Below are 26,233 nucleotides of genomic sequence, written 5' to 3' on the forward strand. Positions count from 1 at the left end.
CAACTACTTTGTGGATGTATTTAATCAAATACCTATTATTTGGACATTAAGTTTTCTCTAATATTTCACTATTATAAATCACACAGTGATGAATACTTTTATGGGCAAAGCTTATTCCATGTGTAATATAGAATTCTAGAAGTGAGATCACTGAGTCAGAAGGAATGAACACTTTTAAGTTTTTAATTCTTATGTGAAGCTTTTACGAGGTGGCTGGGGTGTCAGTTTGTACGCATAGAAGGGTGATAGCTCTGACTTTTATGGGCATGAACAAGCTCCCACTCAACAGTGAACTGAAACTCTTTCTCCAGCTGGGACCTGCATCAAAATTATGTGAGGGTATGTTGAAGGGGTTCAGCACAGGCCTCCCCAACATGTGCCACTTTGGCACATAGATTATTTTGAGCTGAAGGCAATCAAGATCCTGTGGGCTAACAAGAAACTGTAGCTCTCTTTAAACACCGATTTGGGGCGTTGCCCATAGTGAGCATTATTATCAGAAAAAAGTTTTAATGACCTACCTGTAGGGTAGGGCAAACTTTTAATCACTGAACATCTGCTCTTATCATCCTTCAGTGACCTTCTTCCCCTCTGAAGCCCCACGACACCTTGTCCATCTTTGTCTCTGACTGCCACATGTACCTCATTTTCCCTTTCTGTCATTGAACTTCTTATATATGTGGTATCTCTGAATCTTTCATGTATGTGGGGTTTCTGTATGTATAATTAAATTTGGTATTTTCTCTTGTTAATCTGGCTCATGTGGATTTGATTATTAGACCAGTTGGAAGAACCAAGGAGGGTAGAGGAAAATTTCTTCCTCCCCCACAGTGTCAAACCCAGCTGGCTGGGTCCTACCTCCAGAGTCTCTGAGCCAGTGGGCCAGGGGTGGAGCCTGAGACTCTGCATTTCTAACAAGGCCCAAAGGGATCCCTACATTGCTGGGGACCGCACTGAGAACCCTGACTCAGGAAGCCATTATCAGTTTTTCACTTTTCCACCATTTCTCTGTTAAAGGTGGAAGACAATGAACAGATAGCCCTCAAGATCCATATTCTTTGCCCAAAGCCCCTCAAACTGAGGCAGGAAATATTTTGAAAGTGCTATTTTATCAAAGTTATGCATGTTCTTGCTTTAAAGAATTAAATAGGACTACAAGGCTTATAATAAAATAAAGCAATCTCCTACCCCCACTTCTGCTTCCCAGAGGTAACACCCTTCAACTTCATAACTGTTCCTCTTGTAATGTACCCTCATGCTTGTAAACAATATTCTTCTATTTATTGATTTGGCCACCTGGCATTATTTATTGACTCTGGATGATGAAAGATAAGGATATAAAAATTCTTCAACTACCACCTCTATCCTACCATTAGAATTTTTAACAGTTTTTGGTTAAGTCATATTCAATGTGTATATCTTTTTATCTATGTAAATATTGTTTATTACTAAGTGGTATACAATGATTTTCCAATATTTAACTATTTTTTATGGAGTTATTTTTAATTTGCTTATTTGTTTTGTACTGTTGTATTAGTTCTCTCAAATTCCCCAACAGAACTGGAAAACCCTCCAGTGCTATTTTCCAAATTATCAAATGCGATTCAAAATCTATTAGTTCCCATTTGTTTGCTTTCTTCCTGCTGTATTAGCTTCCTAGGGCTGTTGTAACAAATTGCCACACACCTGATGGCTTAAAACAACAGAAATTCATTCTCTCACAGTTCTGGAGGCCAGAAGTCCAAAACCCAAGGTTTTGGCAGGGTTGCTTCCTTCTGAGAACTCTGAGGCACAATATGTTCCAGCCCTCTCTCCGAGCTTCTGGTGGTTGCTGGCAGTCCTTGGTGTTCCTTGGCTTGTAGCTGCATTACTCCAATTTCTGCCTCCATCTTTACGTGGCCTTCTTTGTTATGTGTCTCTCTCTCTGTGTCTCTTGTGGCCTTCTTATAAGGATGCCAGTCATATTGAGTTAGCGCCCCAATGTGGCTAGCATTCTTCTAAGTATGACCTCATTTTAAATAATTACATTGCCATCTATAGGCCCTTTGTCTGGGGCTATTTGGTTCCTCCAGAAAAGAACCCTTTAATCTCCTGCCTGGGGTAAAGGGTGGATAGCTGGCCAAGGGTAGAAACCTGGCTGCCAAAGGTCTGAGAACTGAGCAGCCTAAGGGTGGGGCTCCTACCATTTGACATATAGATGAGCATGTCCATTTGAAATAGCATCTGAGCCACACATGTAACATAAAATTTTGTCGTAACCACAGTAAACACAGTAAAAAGAAATAGATGAAATTAATTTTGATGTTTTATTCAACCCAATATAACTAAAATATTACCATTTAAAATATAATTAATAAAAAATTGTTAATAGCATATTTTACATTTTTTTATTTGTACTAAATCATCAAAATCTGGTATCTGTCTTGCACTTCCAGCACATCTCCACTGGGACCAACCACATATCAAGTACTCGGTGGCCACATGTGGTGAGCGACCACTGTCCTGGGCAACACAGTGTAGATCACCACTTTACCCCTTCTCTTCTCTGCAGAGGTCCTCCAGAGTCTGGCTCAGGTTCCTAGGAGACCTTGAGTCCCTACTGGCCTTCAGGATCCATCTGATCCTGCCTCAGTTCCCAGGACTTCCCTGGTTCCCTTGAAGCATGAGGCTACATATTCTTGCATGAGGCAAGATTTATTTACAAGGCAGTTTACATGGCACTTGCTCCCTACCTGGGCTGGGGAACCTGAATGTCCTGTTCCTCATAATGGTATGGAAAATTGAGTCCTCTCTCTTCTGCCCCTCCTTTTATTTTTAATCCTCAGGTTCTCCAGCCATTTTTGTTGCGTCGTGGGCTATCACCAGGCACTTTCTGGAAGATGTTGGGTAAGCTGTTTGAAGGAGAGATGACAAGAGTGTATTTTATACTGTACAATTCTTCAAACAGGATGGACACTTCTTGGGAACAATCTAGGAGAGGCCTGTTTCTCAAACTGAGGGGGACACAGGAGGAGTCTCTGGAGTGCCAGGCTTCTGAGTGCCCAGCTCTCCAAAGGTGTGAATTTGCAGATGGGCTGAGGTCTTCACCACACCTGCACCCTCATGGGCCTGCCTCCCTGCCTGCCTGCCTTGGCAGCTCTGTGGTTAAGTTGGGTGCCAGACAAGAGCTTCATAACCCCAGGAAGGTGCTGCTCAGTGATGAAGCTCTAAAGGGCTGACCAGCTTTGCCTTCTTCTGGCTTTTCTCCTTCGCACTTTCCTACTGCACCGAGGTGTCTGAGAGCCTTGCAGAGTCAGGCCTGGAGAATGGCAGCCACATCCTCAACAACTCCTGCTGAGGACAAAGAGATCTTAGTCTTGTTTTTTAAAGATTTGAGGTGCTGGAGAGGGAGGTGAGCCCAGGGGGCCTTCTGGGTCTAGGCACCTGGAAAGAAAGCTTGAAAGAAGCCAGGGAGGAAGTGAGGCAGCATGACAAAGCAGGGGCCTGGTTCTCTTTGTCATAATGACACAACCAGGCCAGGAAGTGAACTAGGTTGATGAGGCTGACAAGTGTCTTGCTGTCCAAAGTTGACCCCAAATAATTGTTTTAAAATAATTCTTTTAATTGGGTAAATTCATTTTTTAAAAAATCTGGATTTTCAGCTTCTTTAGAAAAATTGAAAGTTTTATCAACATTTCCCATTTTATTTTGTGGCAAAACAAGCTGGAACAGAGTTTTGTCTGCCTTAGACTAGACACATGCTCTCTAATTTGCCAAGTATTCCCCATGCCTGATGTCACTGGGGTCCTGAGGTCACACGTCAATCACCCAGACTCTTCATTGGCTAGTGTTGAGTTTGCCACTTTGTTAGCTTTGATATCTGAAGTCTCTGGCTTTTGGGTTCCACACACATCTGCTCCTCCAGACACTCACCAGGCATGGCTGGAGACAAGGTGCTGCTCCCTCAGCCCAGCTGTGCTCCTGGGCAACAGGAGAAGGTTGGTTCTAATTGCACTAAGCACACAGCCACAGGGGTCAGGACCACAGCATGGGTCCTTCATCTGAAGGGCACCTCAGGGAGTAAGTCTTCTCTGGTCAGCTCAGCTCCCCACTCCTAACGGTGCCTGGCTGTCCCTCCATAGGTGCTGGGACATCAACGCCAATGCATCTGTCTGGTGGGTTATTCGAGGGCCTGTGATCCTCTCCATCCTGGTAAGTGACCATCCTCCCCTGAGCTGGGCTCCAATGAGAGAGACCGGACAGTGGCTGGCCTGTAGGGACAGAGGAGACAGAGCTAGCACCCATCTCTCCAGGTGTGGGACGAGTAAACCTCAGAGCTTCCAGAGGTTGACCAGTAGCATGAGGGGCTGAAAATTCCACCCCTAGAGAATGGTGGATGGGAGTGGGGTCAAGAACAGGCAGGAGGCACAAGATCTTATGTCATTCACTTTTGTCCATGACTAGGTTCTGAAATGTGGTGAGCAGAGCTCTTTGCATTAAACTGGCTAGCTCCGTTGGCTTCAATTCCACCTTCACTGGTTTCGATCTTAGGGTCTTAGTTATTTTACAAGCATCCTCTTGTTAAACTGGGAAGAATCATGAGCCGGGATCCTGGAGGAGAGGGTGGGTTGTGGCTGGGGAAAGCTGAGTGAGGCTGTGGTCTTTGGCCTGGGCACTTGACTTAACTCATCTTAAGTTCTCAGGTGCTTCTGCTGAGCTTATGGATGTGGATAAGTCTATAGGGGACACAGGAAGGAAGACACATGGGGGACACAGTGGGGTTGTCTCATGGAACAAATCAGCCCCTGAGCTGCACACAGGGCTCCAAGGGACTCCACGGCTGCAGTACCAGTTGACAGAAAGTGACTTCCATGGCCTCGCCTGAGCAAGGAGAGGGCACAGGACAGGGCAGCAGCCTTCTGCTCTCCTACTGACTGACTCAGTGACCTCCTGGGGCCAGCTGGGAGGAGGTGGCCATCTCATGACCTTCTTCTTCTTCTTCTTCAAAAATAATAAAATTTGTGTAAAAAAATTGGAAGACACAACATATATTTTTAAAAAGGGAATTAAATCACCTTTTAGCACTTGGATACACATGCGAGTACATGTGCTTCTCCTTCCTATCTTCTTCTTCTTGAGCGTACATGCTTTTTTTCAAATTGCATAATGTGGTTTATATCCTGTTTTTTTTGTTTTCTCACTTAGCAATAGATGTGAGCTCTCCCACATTCTTTGAAGTTATTTGACCAATCGATGTGCTATAGTTGCATGATATTCCCACAGGAGAGTATCTCCTCATTTAGTTAAGCCAGTTTCCTTTCTGTAATTCTGGGACTCTGACAACTCATCTGGGCAGCCCCAGCTGAGGGACAACCAGAGCCAGTGTCCAGGCTGATTTCATGGGACTGTGGTCTGTGGTGATTGAAGGATGTTGGGTGGGCACTCCTGATGCAAAATATCTCCCTCCCAGCCTGTCACATGGCCTAGAATGCCAATATTTACATCTCATTCTTAAGATCTTAAGATTTTTTTATTTTGCCTAAAGTGCTTGCTAAGACAAAAAATAAAATAAAATAAAATAGCCTTTATTAGTTTACCCCATGCACAGCTAGCTCAGAGCAAGATGCCTAACAATCTGAGAAGCAGTATTCCTAAAGAAGCAGCGCCTGGCTAAGGCCACTAATCCTGTGTCTTTTGGCAAGTGTCCCCAGGCCCCAGGCTACTTGTATGAACAAAGAAGGTGCCTGGCTGGGTGATTCCACTTATCCCTTCTCTGTAAATGGTGCTGGAGCTGGCGGGTGAGTGGGGAGGAGAGGTACCACCCTGTGTACAACTTCATAACATTCTGGCACTGGGGTTGGGAGAGGGGACACCAAAAAAATAGTGAAGAGACTCCATTCCTGTCCTTTAGGAAGTTATGATTGAATTAGCAGATAAGTGGACAAACATTCAGGTTTGACAGATGCATGTATTTGGCCCCTCTCAAATATTTCAAGTGCTCTTATGCAGTAACATTATCCCTAACTACAATGAATTAGGAAAGGAAGGTAATCAAGGATGGCTTCCTGGAGCTGGTGGTTGAGCTGCCACTGCAGCAGTTCTGTGTGATCCCTACCTAGACGAGTAGCTTCAGCTTCACCTGGGAGCTTATAAAAGTGCAAATTCTTGGGCCCCACCCCAGATGCTGGGAGGGCACGCAGCAATCTGTGCTGTAAACTTTGAGAGCCTCTCTGTAAAGGTTCTACTCAAAGTGTAGTCCAGAAACCAGTTTTAGCATTCCTGGGAGTTGGTTAGAAACACAGAACCTCAGGCCCACCCAGACCTGCATTTTAACAAAATCTCCAGGGGACTCCAATGCACTCCAAGTGTGAGTACTGGTGCTGAGGCTGAGTGGACCTTAGAGCCCCTGCAGCCCAGGACTAGGAGGGGAGCTGTGCCTCCATGGCCTCCAGACAGTTCGTTTTACCAGGACAAGGCGGTGGGGGATGGGCAGGCGAGGTGGGCAAGCAATGATGTGCCATTTTGGGGAGTATCCTGGGTGTGGTCTGTAGTGCGTCCCCGCCTTCAGGCCCCAGGGCAGGGGCAGGGAGGGTGGGAGTGCAAATCACCTGTAACAGGCACTCTGCCTTGTGTTTTACAGATTAATTTCTTCCTTTTTATAAACATTTTAAGAATCCTGATGAGAAAACTTAGAACCCAAGAAACAAGAGGAAATGAAGTAAACCATTATAAGTAAGTAGAGAGCAAAGACTTAGGCAGGTTCAGTCAGCACACATGCACTGAGCAACAGCTGTTTAACCCGCTGTTGTTAGGCCCTACTGGAGATGGAGGAGAAGGGAAAACCCTGACCTAGTTCCAAGGAGTCTATATTCAACATAATAGTGTAAATGGGGGCAGGGGTGTGGGTCCATTGTGAAACCGGAGACACTGCTCTGAGGGTGAGGAGACAGGAAATCTCAGCAGGGATTCAGGAGACAGAGATCATCAGATTTTTAAGGTGTGTGATCCAAAAGTACTTTAAAACCTTTAAGATGTTACAGAGAGATGCTGTGTTTGTTTGTCCAGGCTTCCCTAACAAAATACCAGACTGAGTGGCTTGAATAAGGGGTATTAATTTCCACACAGTTCTAGATGCTGGAAATCCAAGACAAAGGTGCTGGCAGGTTTGGTTTCAGCTGAGGCCTCTCTCCTTGGCCTGCAGACTGCTGCCTTCCAGCTGTGTCCTCACAGGGCTTTTCTCTGTGCTCCCACCCCTGGTGTTTCCTCCTTAGAAGGACACCAGTTGGACTAAAGCCCCACATTAATGACCTCAACTTAATCACCTCTTTATAGGTCCCATCCGAGATCACAGTCACAGTCTCAGGTCCTGCTGGTTAGAGCTTCAGCTTGTTAATTTGGGTGGGGACAATTCACCCCATTACAGAAATTAAAGGTGAAACAGTGTCTCACAGAGGCTTGCTCTGTGATGGTCAGGGTTTTAAGACTCTAGCAGCAGATTTCTTAGGAGGCCTTTAGGGCTGTGGGCTCTGAAGTAGGATGGAGTTGGGCATACAGGATAAAATTGCCAGATAAAATACAGGCTGCCCAGTTCAATTTTAATTTTGGATAAACAATAGTTCTTTTAGTAGTTACATGCCCTCAAATCCATTGTTTATCTGAAATTCAAATTAAACTGGGCATCCTGTATTTTTAGTTGCTAAATTTGGTAAATCTAACCTGGGAAGAAAATGAAAGAACAAATCCTTATTATCAAACAAATAAGAACGCCGGCTTTGCCAATAATACATTACACCTAGAGTAACAGTGATGCATGTACGCAATTTATGAATAAATATTTGAGTGGGTCCCTGTTCAGATTTTTTTACTGGTAGGGTTGCCTGATCAGAAAGTTTTAGGACTGGCCATGGGTTGATAAATGTATCTCAGTGATGAGTACATGAAAATTTAAAATTTTCTGAAATAAAAAGTAAAAACAAAAAGTTTGGGGACACTGCTGCCAAGCCTCCAGCAAACAGGCAAGATGGTGTGTGAAGCTGTGTGCCCACGGGTGGGGTAAGGGACAGAAGACTGCGGCATGTCTCTTGTGTCCTCAGGCGTCTGGCCAAGTCCACCCTCCTGCTGATCCCTCTCTTCGGCGCCCACTATATCATCTTTGCCTTTTCACCAGATGATGCCATGGAGATCCAGCTGTTTTTCGAACTGGCTCTTGGCTCATTCCAGGTAAGTTTCAGGGACTGTGTCTTTAAGGTGAAAAGAGAAGTTCCCTGTGTCCTTGGAGAAACCTATAGGCCATACCGACAGCAAGCCAGATCTTCCCGGAAGAGTTCAGCAGTGTGGTTTGGGAGCGTGGATGCCTCATTTGGCAGAGACCCAAGAGAAGCAGAGGGGCAGGACTGCACTGTGCTGTGACCCTGGGGGGAACCCAAGTTCCCCACCAGTCAGATGGGGGTGGGAGATAAGACTGTGGAGAGAGAGACTGATTCCAGGGAAAACAAAAGGGGAAAGGAACCCTCACTGGCGTGTTGTGCAACTCTCAAAGGCATCTACACAGTTACAGTAATGTAAACCCTGAGGGCTGTGGCTGAGCCACCAAAAAGTGGAGCAGGAAGATGAGCATTTGGGGAGGGTGTTTGACAGAATAATAGCCTCATATTTCTCCTGGGAAGTCCATAAAATTTACTCAAACCAAAAACTTCAGAAGTTGCAACATCAGCATTATTTAGAATCAGTAAGAAAGTTCCAAGCAGTTGCCTCTGACGAACAGGAAATGGGGGCGAGGGTGTCCGGAGGCTGCTGTTTCTTTGTGACAAGAATCATTTGACTCTTTGGAACCATGTGCATACACAACTTATTAAAATAAAAACCAACTTAAAAGGAAAAAAAGTGAAGGGAGAAGTCACCTGCCTACTAATTCAACAAGATGTTGTGAGGTTTAAAAAAAAGATAGTAAACATGTTTGGACAGAAGGGACTCCCAAACTTCAAAAGGTTATTTGTTTATTTACTCATAGCTATTTCTTTCCAAAAATAATGTGATGTAGCTTTCAGGAAAAACATACAGAGGACAGAAAATAAGTAGATGAGGGACTAGTGAAAGAAGAAAGGAAAGCCGAAAGAATTCATACGTAGAAGCAAATGCGATGAAATCCTTCCTATAAAGGTGGGAGAGATGGGTAATAAATTTGGTTTGGAGCTTTCCAGTGGCCAAAGCAAAGACAGAAACACAATTTGTTTTAAGAGTTGCAGTACCCACGGATGAAAACAAGCTATAGAGCCCAGGAGATGCCTAGTGGTTATAGGCATTGGGGCCTGAGAGAAATTTTTCCTAGTGGGTTTTCCTAAAGAAGCCAGTCCGTCCTCAAGGAAGTTGATCACCTTGCAGAGTCCTACTCACCGGGCTATCCTGGGCCTCCCTCATTCCCAGAGTTCTGTTCAGGGTGGGCCTGGCCAGGGTCATGCTTTTGTCACTCTCAGGTTCCAGGGAGGAACCTGACCCGTGCCTGCAGACCTCACCCCAGAGCTGTCCTTCCTCTGAGCCTCTCTTCTGCCCAGATCCCCTGACAGCTCCTCAGACCACCCAGGAACCAGCCTCTTGTGGAATCCGTGATTCTTTTTCTCTGGGCCAGGAAGCATTTGTGCCTACTGCTGTTGTGATATATAGGGACACTGGGCTCACAGTGGTCCATTTAGCAGACAGGGGATTCCAGGTCCACACAAATGGAAGGCCTTGACGCAGCCGATGGAAGAGGCAGTGCCCTCTCTGAGAGCGTGGAGACCTGGGGCTGCCTCCTTGCATGGATGGGGACTCCCGCCCCTTGGAGCTGGGCTGTGGCCTACCCAACCAAAGACTGTTTGACTTTCCTCTGGGGAAATGGCTTGTAGAGAGAAAACCAAGAGCACTTTTCTAATGTTCCCCTGGAAATGTTTACAAAGGAAAAGGATCTTTAAGAGTTTTTTTAAAAAGAACCTTTGTTCATATACAAACATACCATTTTATATATATATATACATGCATTTATGTATAACATTTATTTTAAAAATTTGTACTGTGGACAATTTCTTCCATATACAAAAGGGAAGAGAATAGTGAACCCCCTGCACAGCCATTACTAATGAGCTCTCCTGTTTCACCTCCATCACCACCCACTTCCTCCACCCCACCTGCATCGTTTTAAGCAAACCCAAGACATCTTTTTATTTCAAATGCAAATATTTCAGTGTGTGTTTTCAAAAGACGGGCTTAAAAAACAAACATGGAACCACAGCACCATTACCTCTGTCATATATTTTTAAAAACTAAACTCTTTCTAATTGTAGAAATAAAACTTGCCTATTGAAGGAAATTTGGAAATAAGGAAAAACCAAAAGAGAAAAATTCATTATTAATCTCAGAACCCAGAAATAACCTCTGTTAAGATGTTGGTGTGTTTACTTCTGTGGCTTTTCTATTCAGGAAGACACACACAGATGTACCCACAGACAGATGGAATCGGGATCGTGACATGTGGTTTTGTTGCCTGCTTGTTTAATTTTCTATCATGCCCCCCTGTGAACAATTCCCCATGCCATTGTAGGATTTCTCAAAGTGGGCTGTGTGAGGCCTGCCTTTTATATACCTGGAGCACATTGAACTGTCCCTCACTCAGGGCTCCTGCCCTGGCCTGAATAGTGAAAATGCGACCCTGGATCCTTGAGACCCAGACAGGTGAGGCCAGGCAACGCTGGGCCCAGTGAGATGGGCAGCAGCATCTGCTGGCAGCCTGATCTTCAGCTCCAAACCCAGCACGCACAGCCTGAGTACAGCCTAAACCCCTGTGACTCAGTTCACTCACCCGTGAAGGGGACCCTGCTCCTGCCTAGAGCTTTGGCAAGGATTAAATGAAGCATCTGGGACCCAGAAGCCCACAAACATGCGGGCCAAGCTATGCCCAAAGCTTTTATTTCAAAGCCTTCCTTTCATGCCCTCTGACAGTGGTTCCTAATAAGTGATGCCCATTCCAGCCTCCTGGGAATCTTTCAAAACTGCTGATGCTCTCACCTCCAGACATTCAGATTTGGGGTACAGAGTGAAATTGGGCAAAGCTCCCAGGTGGTTCTAATGTACAGCAAAATTTGGAAACCGCTGCTTTGAGTAAGTGTTCACCCCCCCATGCCCCCCAAATTGTCCATTCTAGGCAGCATTCATTGATGCCTGAAATTCTAAAGCAAGTCCTCCTAGTTTTGTCACTAAGCCTTGTTAAATGCCAATACCCCTGAGCAATCGTGCGTTTGAAGCCGCTATAGACAGGCTGATTTATTACCCTTTGGGTCCTTTCCAATGTAGTAAGAGCTAAGGGGAGGGCTGAATGACACTAGGGAAGAGGGGCTGGGCCACTGAGGTCAGAGCTGTGACACCTAGGCCTCTGGGCAGGGTCTGTAATTGTAAGGAAGAGCAGACTGGCCGGAGGTGGGTCCCTGAGGAGGTGAATAGAGTATTTGCACTGTAGAGACCTTGCTCACAGCTCGTGGTTCTATGCAGGCCTCTTAGTCTCAAATCCTGCATCCCACCCTGTAATCCCTACCAAGGCAAAGGTCCATGCCGTGATCCCAGGGGACACCATGGGGAAAACAGGAGCTCCAGGTACCAGGGAGGGAGGGTCCTGATAGGCACAGACACCTACCATGCCAGGGAACACAAAGCAGGTATAGCCATGAAGCCCTGGACCAGGTAGATGCACTCATTCACCTGCCTGTTAAGCAGGGAGGTCACACCCACTGCTGGCTGGCCAGGACGTGCACACAGGCTTTGTTCTGACCACACAGTCACACGTTTATTTTTCACTTTGAATAGTTGTCCATGTTTAAATATCTTCAGATTTCAGTTTTTCTTTTCTTTTCTTTAAATATTTCTTTGGGGAAGGGGATACCACCCTTCTATTCAATTAAGAGAAACATTTTTATCAGTACAGAGGTCTTTTGTTTTTTTACACTCACCACACCATGAATTCATAGGGAATGGGCTCCAGCAACCCAGGCTCCTTTCGATTGCTTCTCACACAGTGTGCTTCTCTGCGTGGAGCAGACTGGCACTTCAGTTCAATCCAGGAGGATTATTTCCTTCTGTTTTTTGATCATTTTCCTTCATGCATTTCAGGAAGCTATCTCAGCTTTTAGAATGCTTAACGTGCTCAATACATACATTAATTCTCTTGGCAAGAATCTTGCCCTTAGCTTAGTCCTTCACAACAATGTTTACCACTTGCTGGGTAACACTGTGGACTCCTGCATTGTTGCCATGGGAACAATCGTGGGGCATTCCTTTTTGATCAGTGTCCTTGTCTTGATGCCCACAATACCACCTTTCCTGTAGGTTCGCATGTCTGTGGCCAGAGGTAAAGCTCTGTGTTCTCTAAAAGGCCTAGAGAACATATAATGGGTGCTCCTCCTCTTCCCTTTTGTTAGTCATTTTGGTGAATTACTGGAAGATGTCAGTTCTGGTTGAAAGGTCCAGCTTATCTTGAAATGAGCCCACTTAGGGCTCAGGGTCTCACATGGACTGTCCCCAAATGGGAGGGCGGGGAGTGTTGCTTCAGGTGCCACTGCATCCTGCTTCCGGATGGCCCACCTAACTAATTCAGGTGACTTGCCTACCCCACAGCCCTAGTTAGCATCCCTTACTTGAATGTTACTGATACCACACATGTGCAAGGCCTACGCTACACACTGGGGACAAGAAATGAAAGGGATCCTGCCCTTGCTCCCAAGGAGCTGGCTGTGCTGGATGATGCCAGTACAGCCAGGGACACTGTGGGGTCCAGAAGGGGCAGCCCCAATCCCTCCAGATGTGAGAGGTGTAAGAAGGCTCTGGGACACTTCCTGGGGACAGTGGGGAGTGAGCCTGGAGCTGGTGATTAAAGCACCGGGAGGAAGTTGGAGGACTGAGGCTGGTGCTGGAGCACCTGCACTAACCCCACTCCTCCCTCTGCAGGGCTTGGTGGTGGCTGTCCTCTACTGCTTCCTCAACGGGGAGGTGAGTGTACTTGGGTCGCCCTAACGCCTGGAGGAGCTCCCCAGTCACTGGATTCGGGTTCAGAGGGAGCTACCTAGGAAGGGTAGTAGGGTGTGGGCAGGGGAGGCTGGGATGTCCTGACTTGGGCCTGTCTTCTAGGAGTCTGAGCTCACCTTACAGGAGCTCACTTGGAGGGCTTGGTAAAACATTTGCTGTGCCCTACCCCCAATTTCTAACTCAGCAAAAACTGGTCTGAGTTGGAGCCCATGAATGCTTTTAACAAGCACTCCAGGTGATTCCTGTCCCCGGGAAGGTCTGGAGATGGAGGAAAGTACATGGACCCCAGCCTGAGCCCAGCTCCTGACTGCTCTCTGCTTGCTGGATGATCTCAATTACTGCCCCTCTCTGGGCCTCAGTCTTCCCATTTGTAAAATGAGTGACTCATGACAACTCAGAGAACCCCACATGAGCAGACTCCTTCAGGGGCTGCACTTGCCTTGAGGCCTCTGCCCTTGCCCAGCATTGCGTCAGGACATGAGGTTCCTGGCGCACTGAAGCTGTGTAATCATTAGTTGAACACAGCGTGCACATAAGTAAAGCCTTTCTGTGACGGCTGACCATCTATCTGCTTTGCCACACTTGAACGGGAACAACTTCTGATGTTTTCCAAAGAGCCATCAAGCCTAGCCTGAAAGATTTTGCTGCTACAGCTAGCATTCATGAAGGAAATTTCCAAAGAGCAGCTCCCTGACCCTCTGAGTACTTCTGAGCTAGGGTGGCTTCCCAGGAATGTATCCTGTTGTCCCGTGGGCTGTGGAGCTCTGGAGTTTGTGTAACGACCACAAGCCCCTTCTTCAGGACGTATGTAGTGACACTGCAGGTGAATGCACTCAGGGAAGGGGGCTCCACCTACTGGACCTCGGGGCTAGAACTGGTCAGTCTGAGTGGCCTGCAAAAGGGAAGGCATGACTACTGGGCAAGAGTGGCAGGGCGTGTGCAGAGGCACAAGGGTAGTGAGCAGGGCTCTGGGCCCCAGGTCCTTCATGTTGTTCCCTCCTGGGCTGATGGCTGGTCTCTGGGGCCAGGTACAGCTGGAGGTTCAGAAGAAGTGGCGGCAGTGGCGCCTGCCCGAGTTCCCACTGTGCCCTGTGGCCCCCAGCAGCTCCTGTAGCAACGGCACCAGCGGCCTCACCCACAGCACCAAGGCCAGCCCCTTGGAGCCAAGCCCAGGCACCTGCAGGGCCAGCGTCATCTGAGAGGCTGGAGCAGGGTCAGCCATGGACATAAGTCAAGCTTGGTCCTGAAAGGGCAGGACACTGCTTTGGGACAGTCCATCTTCCTCACAGACATCGTATGCTTTCCCCTGTGACTAATAACCTCTCCTCCAGGCCTTGGGTTGGATGGTGAGACTTCCTCAGAACTCAGCAGAAGGAACTTGGGGCACTGTGGGGGAATGGGGGAAAGAGCAGTTCAGGGGTCTTAGAAGAGGGGAGGAAGATAAATGGTAACTGGGATGAGATTTGTTCTGTATTTTTCAGTCTTTTTGCCCTTGAGACACAGGTGAGGAGGGATGCTTACCTACCCCTTCCTGGAGGGGGGATGGCTTCTCTGATCCTCTACTCCAGTTTTCAGGGACAAACTTAGAAGTCCAGGAAACATGAGAAATCAAGGACCCTCCCCACCCTCACTGCAACTCAGCTATCCAGCAGCTCTACCATAGGGCCTTCAAGACAACTGCTGAATCCGATCAATCCCAGTGGAGGCCAGGAGAGCCCCAGGATACCCAGCAACCCTGGCATGGTCTGAGGCATCCCTCTGTTGTCACTGCCCCTTCGGTCAGTTACCCACAGCCCCCAAGGCAGGTACAGCAGGAGATGGGGCCTGATGCCATTTGATAAGGGAGCATCAGGTTCACCAAGGCCCAGTGACTTGCCCAAAAAACTGGGCAAGGAAGTGGCAGAAGTCCAGTCCAGCCTTTTAGTTATTTCAAATCTCCATGCTCCAAGTCTGTGTCTGTTTTACCAGGACCTGTCTCCTCATCCCACTGGGGATTTTAGTCTCACTCTTTCCTCTCTGAACCTCAGTTCCCTTGAATACCAACTCCCCACCAGCCTTGTGAGGATTAGAGGACTAGGGTATTTGAATCCCTTTGCAAAACAAAAACTAGCAGTGCTCAGGCAAACGCATTTCACATTCCAGAGAGACTGGAGGCCGCTTCTCCCCCTGCTCCCCCCAGCCCTGTGGAAGAAAGAGTATCTTGCTGCTGAGTGGGTCCAGCTTGAGTCCTGGCCTTGGGAGGCCCTGGCTCCCCACCTTTGCAACTCCCCCTGCAGAGACAAGGAAGTCACCCTTTGCCCCTTGTAGGCTACTCCTGGTGAGAAGGCCAAGTGCTAAGGACCCAGCCTATATGGTTTATGAGCTCTGCTCTCTGAACACCAATTGGTCCACACCTCTCTCGAGCCATCTCCATAGACTGTGATGCATTTTGGAATAAAAGTTTAAGAAAAAAATCACAAGAGGTAGATATAGGCACCCAGTTCAGCCCAGGAAGGGGAACTGCAGTAACCAAAATCTCATAACTACCAGTGGCCGCCAGAATGAACCAGGGAAGGCCAGAATTTCTTTAGGTTGGGGAGTGGGAAAGGGCTAGTGTGGAATAAAATGGGCTGAGGGCAAAAAGGGACTGGAAAGGGGGCAATTTAATGCACAAAAACACTGATCTGCTGTCAAGGATGGAATCTTCGCTGGTTCCTGGTTCCCTTCACCTGCACTCGTCTTTAGGATGTTTATTAATCATCACCCAAGGTCCAGCAGGTCCATACATGTGCTCTGTGAATGTATCTAGGATCAACACTGGTACCTTGAGGCTGTGTGATCCTCACCAAAGACTGACATGCACATTCACCCCGAGGAGGGTGTGCGTTAGAATCAGATGGACTTTCCTGGAAGATTTACTCCAAAACTTCTCAAAGAGTGCAGGCAGTATTCCCACAGACAGACCCCCCAGGGGAGACAGCCAGCTGCTGGAAGCTGGGCTTAGGCATGGATTATGGGGTTCCCCAAAGGGCAGGGGTTGCACCAAGTAACATGGTTTGAAAACCTACCATGTGCAAGAAATTCTGAGGGAATCCTGCACTCTGCCTCCTTGGCATAACCAATACTAAAGCGGGGAAGCATGTACACAGTTCCTCTGAGTTGGTAGAAGAAAGTCCTAGGCACCGATGGGACATCCTTAGCTGGAAAATGATCCACTCTTTGCAACCCTGGGAGCCACAAAACACATGTGAACAGCACTTGGCTGTGCAGCCAGTCCAGGTACCAGTTACCGGAGCTACTTCCAAATCTATTCCCATCCTGGGAAGAAGGATTCAAGAAAAGGACTTTAAAATGTGTTCTACAATCTATTGTACAACCTAATAACTTGGCTAAGCCTGTGAAGCTGGTGGAACTAAGGCATCCTCCTGACCTCTGGCCCTGGAAAAAGGCCCCTGGGCCATTTCTGGCTGACCACTCAAAGGTTATTGGGTAAGAGGCAGTGTTTCAAGGTCACTCTCCCACCCCTACCCCCAACAGAGGTCACGTGTTGGAAGAGTCCCATCTTGACCACACTTTCTTATAGAACCAGATGTCCTTGGAGAGAGGGCCCTAAAGTTTCCTTAGTTGGGCCCAGGGATGGGTGATGCTGTTGATGTGAAGGCCACTGATGGCATTCAAGAAGAAGAGGAAGGAGGCAGTGAACTGGCACCAGAACATCAGGGTGAAGCCGATGAGTGTGACCTGGTTCCTGAGGAGGATCACAAAGCTCAGGAGCCCCCCAGAGGAGAGGATAAATGAGATGAGGAGGAGGATGGAGCCCAGGGCCCACTTGCGTAGTGAGTGGAGGTCCTCACACACCTGGGACACCATGAGGAGCTCCAGGCCAAAAATGGCAGCCACCACGGCCAAGGCGCCCACGCTGCGGGCCAGGACCATGCCAACAGCCAGCCCTGGTATGCCAGCCTGACTCAGGTCTCTGAGGCAGTGTGTCCCACTCTGGTTGGAGTTGGTACAGAAGTGCCATAGTCCAAAGAGGCGGTCCTCAGCCAGGAGCCAGTGACCATCACAGATGGAGACAGAGGACAGGACCACAGCCAAGGCAGCACACACGATGATGAGGGTCCGGATGAAGGATTCAAAGAAGGACCGGTGGGGCCTCCTTTGACCCAGCAGTCTCTGGGCCTGGAAGACATCACAGAGGTGGCATGTCAGAAACGGCCCCACCGCACCCTCTCCAACTTGTGCAGGGAAGACCCTGAACATGCCCTCTACCTTCCCACACCCATGTTTTCTGCTCCGGTCTCCCCCGAAGCCTGGAATACGGCCTTTACTCACAGCTTCCCCTCCAGCTCCTCCTTACCTTTCAGCACAGACCCACCTTCTTTGGAGAACCCTTCCTCCATTCTACCCATTCCCTGTTCTCCATTCAAGACCTATAAACATTGCTTGTCAAGTCACTCACTGGGCCTGAAGGATTCCCTGACCTTTCTTCAATGATCTTCATGAGTGAGAAATCCAAATTCGACTCACTGGCAAATCCCAGGCCCTTCTGAATTCAGAAAACCTGTCTGGCCTGGCTAGTGTGACCCTGAGCTTGTAGCCAGCCTGGGTTTCTTTATAAGCAAAACAAGAAAACTGCCTGGAAGGCTGTGAGGGTTGTAAAAATCACTGGAACATAATACATGGTTGTTTCCCTCTCTCCCTAGAACCTCCCAGTACAAGTCCATTTGTCTCCTCATCCCCACCCTGCTGGTTCTGCACTGTCCACATTCTGTCCAGGCCTCCGTTTTATTAACTTGTTTCCCTTAGTACTGACAGGGATGTTTGCACCTTGCCCTTCAGTCATGCTCAGCTCCTCCCAGAATGTGGCAACCAGACTTTGTTTTAGCAGCTTCTTGATGGGAGGGGTGGGGAGCCACTGAGGCTCTTCTGTAGCCTCTGGTTTCAGAGCTGGACCCCTGCCCTGGCCCCCTCTCTTCTGGCAAGCTGAGCAAGAAGTGTCCCTTATCTCACAGAACTCAGACACCACCCAGATGCCATTCCCAAACACTGGCCCAGAAAACAGAAGAAATACCTCAGAATAAAACTCCTTATCCAATGCACAAGTGCTGTAGATCCGCCCTGTCTCCCTCTCCAACTTCATCCCCCTGTGCATTCTCCCTGGCCACCTCACACAGGCGCAGGAGCCATCCTTCCATGCTTATGACAAGCCTAGAACTTTCTTCCCTCAGACCTGCTGGCCCCTCCACCTGAAAGGCTCTTCTCCAGGTTGCCTCTTTTCTCCATTCTTCATGTCTCAGCTGAAATGTCAGAGACATCTCATCCTTTCTGCCTATGCAACCCAAACCGGGTCCCCTCCTGTCATTTTCCATCAGGCATCTGTTTTCTTCACTGTTCTGACCACAAGCTATCTATTCCCTTCTGATTTGTATTACACATTATTATCTATTTCACTCAGAGACTGTGCTCTCCTAGAGTACAGGGCCTCCTGTTAAGACACGGCTGTGTTCCCAGCACCTGGCACAGTGTTTGACCTAGACATTCAATGGGTGTGCAAGAAGAGCCATGGGATACTAAATGAATGGTTAGGTTTGCAACAACTGTCACTTTCATCTGAAGCTCCCTTTAAACTGAAGTCTGCTAGCTAGTGTGTGTGGAAGCAACCCAGCTTCCACACAATGTGGAGAGGTAAGCAAAACAAGACAGCTCATGCATGAAAGCAATGCTGGGAAACTTGATGGGGACTATGGAAAATATACCCTCTACCAGGTGCAAATGGAGGCAAGACCAGGGCACACCTCTCAGTGAGGGACACAAAGCAAAGCCATGTTCTTGGGACAGTCCTGTGGTCAGCATGAACAAGGCTGACTGCTAACTTGCAGAGGTAAGCAGGAGCTACTGCTGATTTCAGTCCCAGGGATACATGCATAAGGACTTCATTTGCTCTGTGCTCCTGCATAGGTCCTATTTTACTCTTAAACCTGTGAGGCTGGTACAGTAGGACGCTCCATGGTGGGGGTGGTGGTTATGCAAAAAGGAAAACTTATACAGAGATCAGGAGACTTGTCCAAGATCACTCTCCTAAAATCACAATAAAGCCTGTTACAGCTGCCCAGACAACTGCATATTGTGCACAGGATGAGATGCATTCAGCCATTAAACACCAACTGCAGCCTTCCAAGTACAGGACCTCGGTGTCAGAGGTTCAATATTACTGGTGGAGAAAAGGTTACAGAGGCGTCAGGACCTCGACTCAAATCTGGAGACAAAGACAGTCTTGGGCACTGGGAAGAGCCCCTAGGCTGAAGTTCTCAAACTGTCCCTGTTTCCTAGAGGGGCTTCCAGGTGCTAAGTAAGGCAGGGCAGCAGGCAGGGGAAGCTGGCTCTGGGACCCTTGCCCACTCCAACTTCAGTAGATCCCTGTTACCTGCTGGAGACAGTGGGAATCCAGGAGTCTGTACAGGAAAGCATTAGAAAAAATTGGCTCTACTGCTAATAAACAAACCTAGGAAACTATGAAACCTCTGTGTCTACAAACCATTAAAGCTGTTTGTCCTTGGGTAATTTCTTAACCTCTTTGGCCCTTGTTGTGACTCCTGCAGAAAAGTAGTAGCCATAAAGGCGCCTGGTGAAGTGACAACATCGTAGAGGTTGATAAGGTCCTAGGATAGGAGAGTCCCAGATGCAGAGAACAAGTCACAAGAAACACAGGACCCAGAAGCCTTCTGACCTTAGACATCACACTGTCTGGAGAACAGGCACGTCCTGTCCCTCTCTCAGCCCCACCTGTCCTGAGCACAGACAGGACTTTACTCTCAGATATCACACCAGGATCAGCAAGAGAAGACAGCTGATGTCAGTTCATTTCCCCCTCCCACTACAAAGCAGGGCTCTGTTGAACTCTTTGACCACCAATAAAACTCCCAGGTATTGAATGAGATCAGGTATATAAAAGTACTTGGCATCTGAGTAGCTCACACATCACCAGAGCTGTTAATACCAGTAAGAATAATAGTGCATATTGGAGTCTTCATTCCTAACCACCTGGCTTTCTGGCACCTGGCTTTCTGGTACCTGCACTAGTGATCCAGAGCCTGAAGTACTGTCCTGGAGGGCAGCTGGAAGCAGCCTGGTCAGTGGGGGTCCAGTGGATAAGAGAATGTGAGGGCAGTTGAGATCTGTCCTTGACCTGCCAGCACCCAGTTGTGTGACCTTGGGCAACTCAAAGCTTTGACTGTCTCCACTAAAAAGGGGAAAACAAGACAAACATTTCCCTTTTTTCATCTGTAAGCCTGAATGCATTTCTTCTGACCCAGAGAACAGTGTCGCTTGTCACACCTGGGCCTTTGAGTCCCATGCCAAGATTTTATCTTCCTTTATAACTCAGCACCCCATCTACTCCCCTCAACATCCAAGTAGGCACTCTGAGCTGCGCACTACTCATTCTCTACATCCCCAACACAGCCCCCATGCTCCCCGCCGCCACATCCCCCCACCCCCACTACCCACACTCTGCCCAGGCCCTCATCATCATTAGCTGGAAATTTCAATAGCTTCCTAGCAGGGGTCCCCAACCTCTGGGTTGCAGACTGTACAGTCTGGGCCTGTTAGGAACCAAGCCACACGGCAAACTTGAATGTAATTCGTTTGAATCATCCCCAAACCAACCCCTATTCACTCCCCTGGAAAACTTGTCTTCCATGAAACCAGTCCCTGGTGCCCAAAAGTTTGGATACCGCTGTCCTAAAGAGTTGGACTGCCGCCACCATCCCTTGAGTCACTCCAATGCCCTGGTCATGCAGTGCCAGGAGCTAGCTTATCCTCTCTCTCTGTCCTCACCTATAAATGGAGATAACAGTACCTATCCCCAGTGGTGGTTGTGGAGCTGAAATGAATCATCACTCCAAGTGCTTAGAACAGTTCCTGGCACCTTGGTTAAACATGCCTAAGCAGCAGCACCCTCCCTTGCAGGGCAGCCTGTGTCCTCCTACCTAAGAGAAGAGCTACTGGGCTTTACCACATCTCCCCACCCTCCTGTCCCCTCTTCCTCCTCCGCTGTCTGGGTCTTCTTGCTACCAGTCTTCCTGCCCCACCTGGACCAATACAAAGCACCCCCAATCCCTCCTGCAGTTTTTGCACTTCTTAATTTAGCACTCACTTCCCAGTGTCTCTTCTTAATCATTGTTTACAAGTCTCTCTCTCCTAATGGACAGCCAACTTCTCAAAGGGAGAGACCACAACTTGGTCTCCCCCTCCTCACTGCCTGTCCCCTTCTTCCCCAGGCCTATCCCAGGAGGCTGCCTGGTTGAATCAAGATTCTGCCCCCAGAACAAAAAGGAGGAACTTGAGACATAGAGTTCCCGTCCCCAGATAGAAGGGGTTTGGGGAATAGCCTCTGGGTGGTGTTTTACTGTTCAGGGAAAGGAAGAAAGTACGAGTGAGATGTGGAGCCAGGAGGTCCTGGTTTGAATTTCGATTCTGTCGCTTAGCTACCGTATGGACAGGTTCCTACCGTGCAGATTTCAGTTCCCTCTTCTGTAAAATGAGCACAGTGATACCTACTCGAGTCAGTGTTGTGGGAGTCTGAGTACCTGCATGGAAAGCCAGGGAACCTCTAAACGTCAGCACAGCTCGCTGGCGGACTCTTGGGAAGACCCGCTGCTGGAATGTTTCCGCGCCAAGGAAACGCGCGCGCACGCGCGCGCTCAGGGTAGCGCTCCCGCCACCTGCTGACCTCCCTGGAGACAGCCGCTCTCACGAGGGAGCGGGTAGGAATGGGTGGATTCTCAGGCAATACAAACATCTGCACTACCCAAAGAAGAAAACAAAACCTAGGTGATGCGGGCCGCTCCCCTCACTAGACCCTTTATTTGAGGCGTCCGCACGCCGCAGCGAGTTCATCCCTGTCTCAGAACCCCAAATGCATTTTGGGCGAGGGGAGATGGTCTTTCTAGCCTCCACCTAAGAATGTTCTGGTTCCTCCAGAAACGCATCCTCAGGTCGCAAGAGGCAGTCCTCACTTTGCAAGTGAATTCCATCCATGCTCCACCCCAGACGCACCTCCTTTTTAAAAAAGGAGGGACCTCTCTGGTGAACCTAACCGATGGGCACTTGGTGACTCCAACGAGAAGCAGAAAAAGAAGTTTGGAAGCCTCGGAGACTGGCAGAGCCGCGAAGCGGACGGCGCCCCGGGAGCACTGTCAGGGGCGAGCGCCCCCGGGTCCCTTCCCGCCCACCATCCTCCGAGCCACGCCGGCTTGCTGCTGGGGGCCGGCACCATGGGGCACCACTCCTATTCACCCTCCCAGCCACCGCCCGTGGCTGGAACTGGTTCGCGGGGCGTAGCCCCTTTTCTCCCCCATGAGTAGAGCCCCTGGGGGCCGCGGGGCTACCTGCACGGCGATGGCAGTCATGCTGCACCCGGGCTCCGCTGCTCCCGCTAGCTCCCTGCCACCGCTCGGCGTCGGCTGCGGTTGCTGGCGCCGTCTCCGGACCTCTCCCCAGGGGAGGGGCAGGGAGGCCGCAGGGCGGGCCGGAGGGCGGGGAGGGAGGCAGCTTTCAAAGCGGAGCGATTAACCCGGGGCAAGCTCGGCGGGCCCCACAGTCGCCCTCCGCGGCTCGGTTTATGCTGAGTCAGTAGGGCGGCCCAGAGGAGCCCCCACCCACATCCCGGGGGAGACAGGAGGGACGGACGCCTGGTGGTAGGCCGGGCTCGGGGGGAAGGTGCGAGGACTCCTCCCGCAGGGGTAGGACCCCCCCCCCCCCCCCCCCCCCGCCCTCCGCCCTGGGTCTGAGGGAGGAGGACTGGCGGTAGCGGGAGGGCTGACCCGGCTGACGTCGGGAGGGGAGTCACTTTGTTGCTTCTGAACCTCCGAGACGTTGTCTCCCTGCGGGCAGATTCCTCGAGGGCTGGACGGCGCCGGTGGAAGGGCCCGGGTTCCAGCCCCAGCTTGAGCGTCTGGAGGAGGCGGTAGAGTGTAAAAAGAGGAGGCACGGGTCTGGGCTCTGTTGCCTTCACCACCCTCTGGGTGACCTTGGGCTGCTTGATTAATCTCTCTGAGTCACGATTAATAATGAAATAATATTTATGAAAGGTCGGGGTCTTGGCGAGGCCCCCAGTAAATGTGAATGGCATGGAACCTTCTGGGGCAATCTTTCTTGCTTCAGTTTTCGCTCCCCCGAAAAGCGGATGTACAGACCTGCTCCACTCCTGGCCGCCTAAGCGACCATCAAAAAGGCAAATACGACAAAACAAAAGACATTGTTCTTCCTCGACTTCTGATGGGGCCTTTGGTGTCAAGGAGGCAGTACCTAAAGTCTCCACACCAGAAAGGGATGGAGGTGGGCAGGAGGGCCCAAGGGCAGCAATTTCCAATTAAGACCCTCCCCTCCCATCTCAGTTTGTAGATAAGTGTGTGGTGGTAAGTAGGGGGCATCCTACTTAAGGTAAAGCAAAATCCCCTTCCTCCTTAATTACATGGGGTAAATAAAATTATTTGGATCATTCAGGCAGGCAGGCAGCTCGCCTCTGACCTTACCCGAGTATTCAAACAACTCACCGCTTTGCCCCCAAGAGCCATGTGAAAGGGGGAAAGTTACAGTTATCTGTGCATTTCCCAGTTAGATGTGCTTCTGATTCCATCACTGCCAAGAGACCTTGTAAAATCCTTTAACCTAGTCCTCAGGGCCCAGGCGCAGGAGGGCCATGTTCCCCCCTCCCCCTCCACCTCTCACATTTGAGCCAAAGGAGAACCAGGACTGGACTTAACTGGCAGAACCAGTCTGGGTCTGAGTTCTTGCCACAATTTTACATCAGAATCACCTGAAGGGCTTTTTAAAACACAGACTGCTGGACCCCACCCCAGAATTTCTGACCTAGTGGATCTGGCTTTAGGTCCCACCTGATGTATTTCTAACCAGGGGCTGCTACTGCCCTTGGTCTAGGGGCCCTGCTTTGAGAACCACAGAGCTAAGGCAAAGGGGAGCTAGCTAGCCAGGCCCAGCAGGGCCAGCCCCTCTCTGCTGGGTAGTTTCCCTCCATGGCCCCCACTTGCCTTCTCTACAAGCAAGGGTCGCAGAAGCCAGGTACTCCTCCTTCCACAACCCTGGGCTTCAGAGAAGGGGCTGACACAAGAATGAGGGACCTGGCCTTGGTGGGTGTCCCTGTATAGAGCCCTAGAATGCTCTGTGGAAGGGCCCTTTTGGGTTACTGGGTCCAGCAGCATTTCATGTGACCAGGAGGGAGGCGGGTGCCTGGAATTAAAATCAGAAAGAACTGTCAGGTTCTTGTACCTTCTAAGATTTCTGTGTGTGGTCAGTCATGTTGGGAATATGTTGCCTGTTTGCTTTCTTGCTAAAAATAGAAAGTCTTGAATCAGTGGAATTAGAACAACATGTCAGCAAGATAGCTGAAGAGGCAGAAATGACTTAGGAATAAGGAGGAAGTGACTGTCCAGTTCCAATCATTTTATGGTCATAAGAAAGCCCAGGACACAGCTCAGAGTCTGGGTGGAGTTTGTACTGAGGACCAGGCATCAAGTCTCTGAGCTGGTCACCAGGGCTGGCCTCCTGCATTCTGGGATCCCAGAGTCTCCTAGGTAACCCCACGGTGCCCAGGGCTTGGGGTAGAGTGGGATGTGGCAGCATCCATAATACTCCCTCAGTCTATTGCCAAGCCCTAGGGAGATATTGAGAGATGCAGGTAACTCAGCAGGACTGTCTGGAGGGGATTCCTAGTACCATGGGGGCCAAGCAGGGGCATAGGTGGGGGTGGGATGACAGTGTAGGGGCCCCAGGGGTTAAAACCAGAAACAACATTGGGTGAATGGTGGCCCCTGTGACAGCACAGACCCTTCCCTGTTCCTTGACTTTCTCTGCCTTTTCTCCAGACAGTGTGACAGATTCAATACCCTACCCTCTCCCACCCCTGCTTCTAGGCCAGGTCAGGGTTGGGAAAAAAGGAATAGGATGAAGAAGGGAGGAAGGGGCCCCCATAGCATCCCTCCCATTACTCTTGTTTGATGAGAAGGATCTAGTGTTGCTCTTAGAGAGTTTCAAAGTAGGGACACAGGTACTGATTAGTGAATTAATAAGGACTAAATCTATTAGACAACAAGCACTCTCCCACCTCTGGGCCTTTGTACTTGCTGCTTCATCTGCCTGAAATGTATTCCCTCAAGCAGTCCCATCTAAGACTCACCACCTCGCTCCTTTGAGATTTGGGCTCAGATGTCACCTTATCAGAGAAGCTTACAGTGACCACCACATCGGAAAGAACCCTCTCCTTAGCAAATTACTCCCCCTTTCCTCCCCCCTTATCAACACACACACACACACAAAGATACATCCTCTTTCTCTATAGTGTAAGCATCAAGAGGCCAAGTACTTTGCTATGTTCACTGGTATATCCCTGGTGCCTAGGACAGAGCCAGGCATTTGGTAGGTGCTCAAGAAATATTCGTTAAATACATAATGAGTTGATTGAATATCTACAAGGTATCCACCATTGTCCTGGTCAATGAGGGACAAAGAAGAAAAAGATAAAATATCTGTTGGTGGTAAAGTGCTTAAATTTTAGAGTCAAAATCTGCCTCCCCTTCATTTCTCCTCCCTCCCTGGCCTCCCCAGGTCAGGCCCACACACCCCATCTCTCTACTCCTTCACACCCTTGGTCCATTTCATTCTTTCCTCTCCTCTCCTCTAAGCCCCATCATCTCTAAAGTGGATGCCTGTGTAACAGCCTCTTGTCTGGCTTCCCGGCCTCTATCTCACCTCCTCTGTTTCTTTATAGCTTCCAATTTCCTCATTCCCAAGGCTCCTCCCCAAGTTTGGAGTTATCTGGCCCCTGCCCACCCCTCTTACTCTCAGCTCCAACCATACTTGCCAGCTTGGGCCCTGGGCAGGAAGTTCCATCCATCCTCAAGGCTTACGTGTTCGGTGTTCCCTTTGTGTGGCCAGCCTTCCCCTGGGGTCCACCGGACGTGCTGTCACTTCTTTAGTGGTCTCCCTTGACTTCCCCAGCCAGAGTAGCATGCCACATACTTGCCCCTATTATCTTTGTACTTTCTTGATCACTAGCTGAACTTTTTATTTGTCTGTTTCCTGGATTTTCTATTTCTCTCTTTAAAATTATATGCTCCCTCAGAGCTGAGACTGTCTCTCTGTCACTGCCACATGCTCAATTCCAAGACTAGAGACCGGTCAATAAAGTTTGCTAAGTGACCAACCAGGC

The 26,233-nt window shown here is 49.2% G+C and overlaps 2 protein-coding genes across 8 annotated transcripts in view; one reads left to right on the plus strand and one right to left on the minus strand.

The window, feature by feature from the left end:
- Window positions 1-22,379, plus strand: part of SCTR (secretin receptor) — a 91,033-nt gene extending 68,654 nt beyond the window's left edge. For 4 of the 5 annotated variants that reach the window (XM_045203115.2, XM_053918585.1, XM_045203117.2 and 1 more), the window contains 6 exons: window positions 2,826-2,886; window positions 4,122-4,191; window positions 6,620-6,711; window positions 8,073-8,199; window positions 12,946-12,987; window positions 21,988-22,379. In XM_045203115.2, coding sequence (XP_045059050.2) covers window positions 2,826-2,886; window positions 4,122-4,191; window positions 6,620-6,711; window positions 8,073-8,199; window positions 12,946-12,987; window positions 21,988-22,347 — 752 coding nt within the window. In that variant the 3' untranslated portion in view covers window positions 22,348-22,379. Of the gene's footprint in view, window positions 1-2,825; window positions 2,887-4,121; window positions 4,192-6,619; window positions 6,712-8,072; window positions 8,200-12,945; window positions 12,988-14,051; window positions 14,223-21,987 lie in introns of those variants that run through there. The other variant, XM_045203116.2, reaches the window with a different exon arrangement.
- On the minus strand, window positions 14,930-22,585 carry TMEM37 (transmembrane protein 37). Of its 3 annotated transcripts, none has more exons than XM_024569647.4 (2): window positions 22,395-22,585; window positions 14,930-17,184 (listed from the first exon to the last, which is right to left on the minus strand). In XM_024569647.4, exons 1-2 carry the CDS (start codon window positions 22,413-22,415, stop codon window positions 16,612-16,614), a joined length of 594 nt encoding a protein of 197 aa, XP_024425415.1. In that variant the 5' UTR covers window positions 22,416-22,585; the 3' UTR covers window positions 14,930-16,611. The 3 variants fall into 3 exon arrangements, with proteins under 3 accessions (XP_024425415.1, XP_053774561.1, XP_045059053.1); XM_053918586.2 differs by lacking the exon at window positions 22,395-22,585 and adding an exon at window positions 21,594-21,786; XM_045203118.3 differs by lacking the exon at window positions 22,395-22,585 and adding an exon at window positions 17,465-19,602.
- Window positions 22,586-26,233: the final 3,648 nt, after the last annotated feature.

The sequence above is a fragment of the Desmodus rotundus genome, chromosome 2 (assembly GCF_022682495.2).
Source record: "Desmodus rotundus isolate HL8 chromosome 2, HLdesRot8A.1, whole genome shotgun sequence".
Taxonomy (NCBI): domain Eukaryota; kingdom Metazoa; phylum Chordata; class Mammalia; order Chiroptera; family Phyllostomidae; genus Desmodus; species Desmodus rotundus.

Coding starts and splice junctions, on each gene's coding strand:
- TMEM37 (XM_045203118.3), bottom strand. CDS start 17,506: ATGAAGATCATTGAAGAAAGGTCAGGGAATCCTTCAGGCCCA. Junction 17,185..17,464: donor CAGGGAATCCTTCAGGCCCA/GTGAGTGACTTG, acceptor GATGTCTTCCAG/GCCCAGAGACTGCTGGGTCA.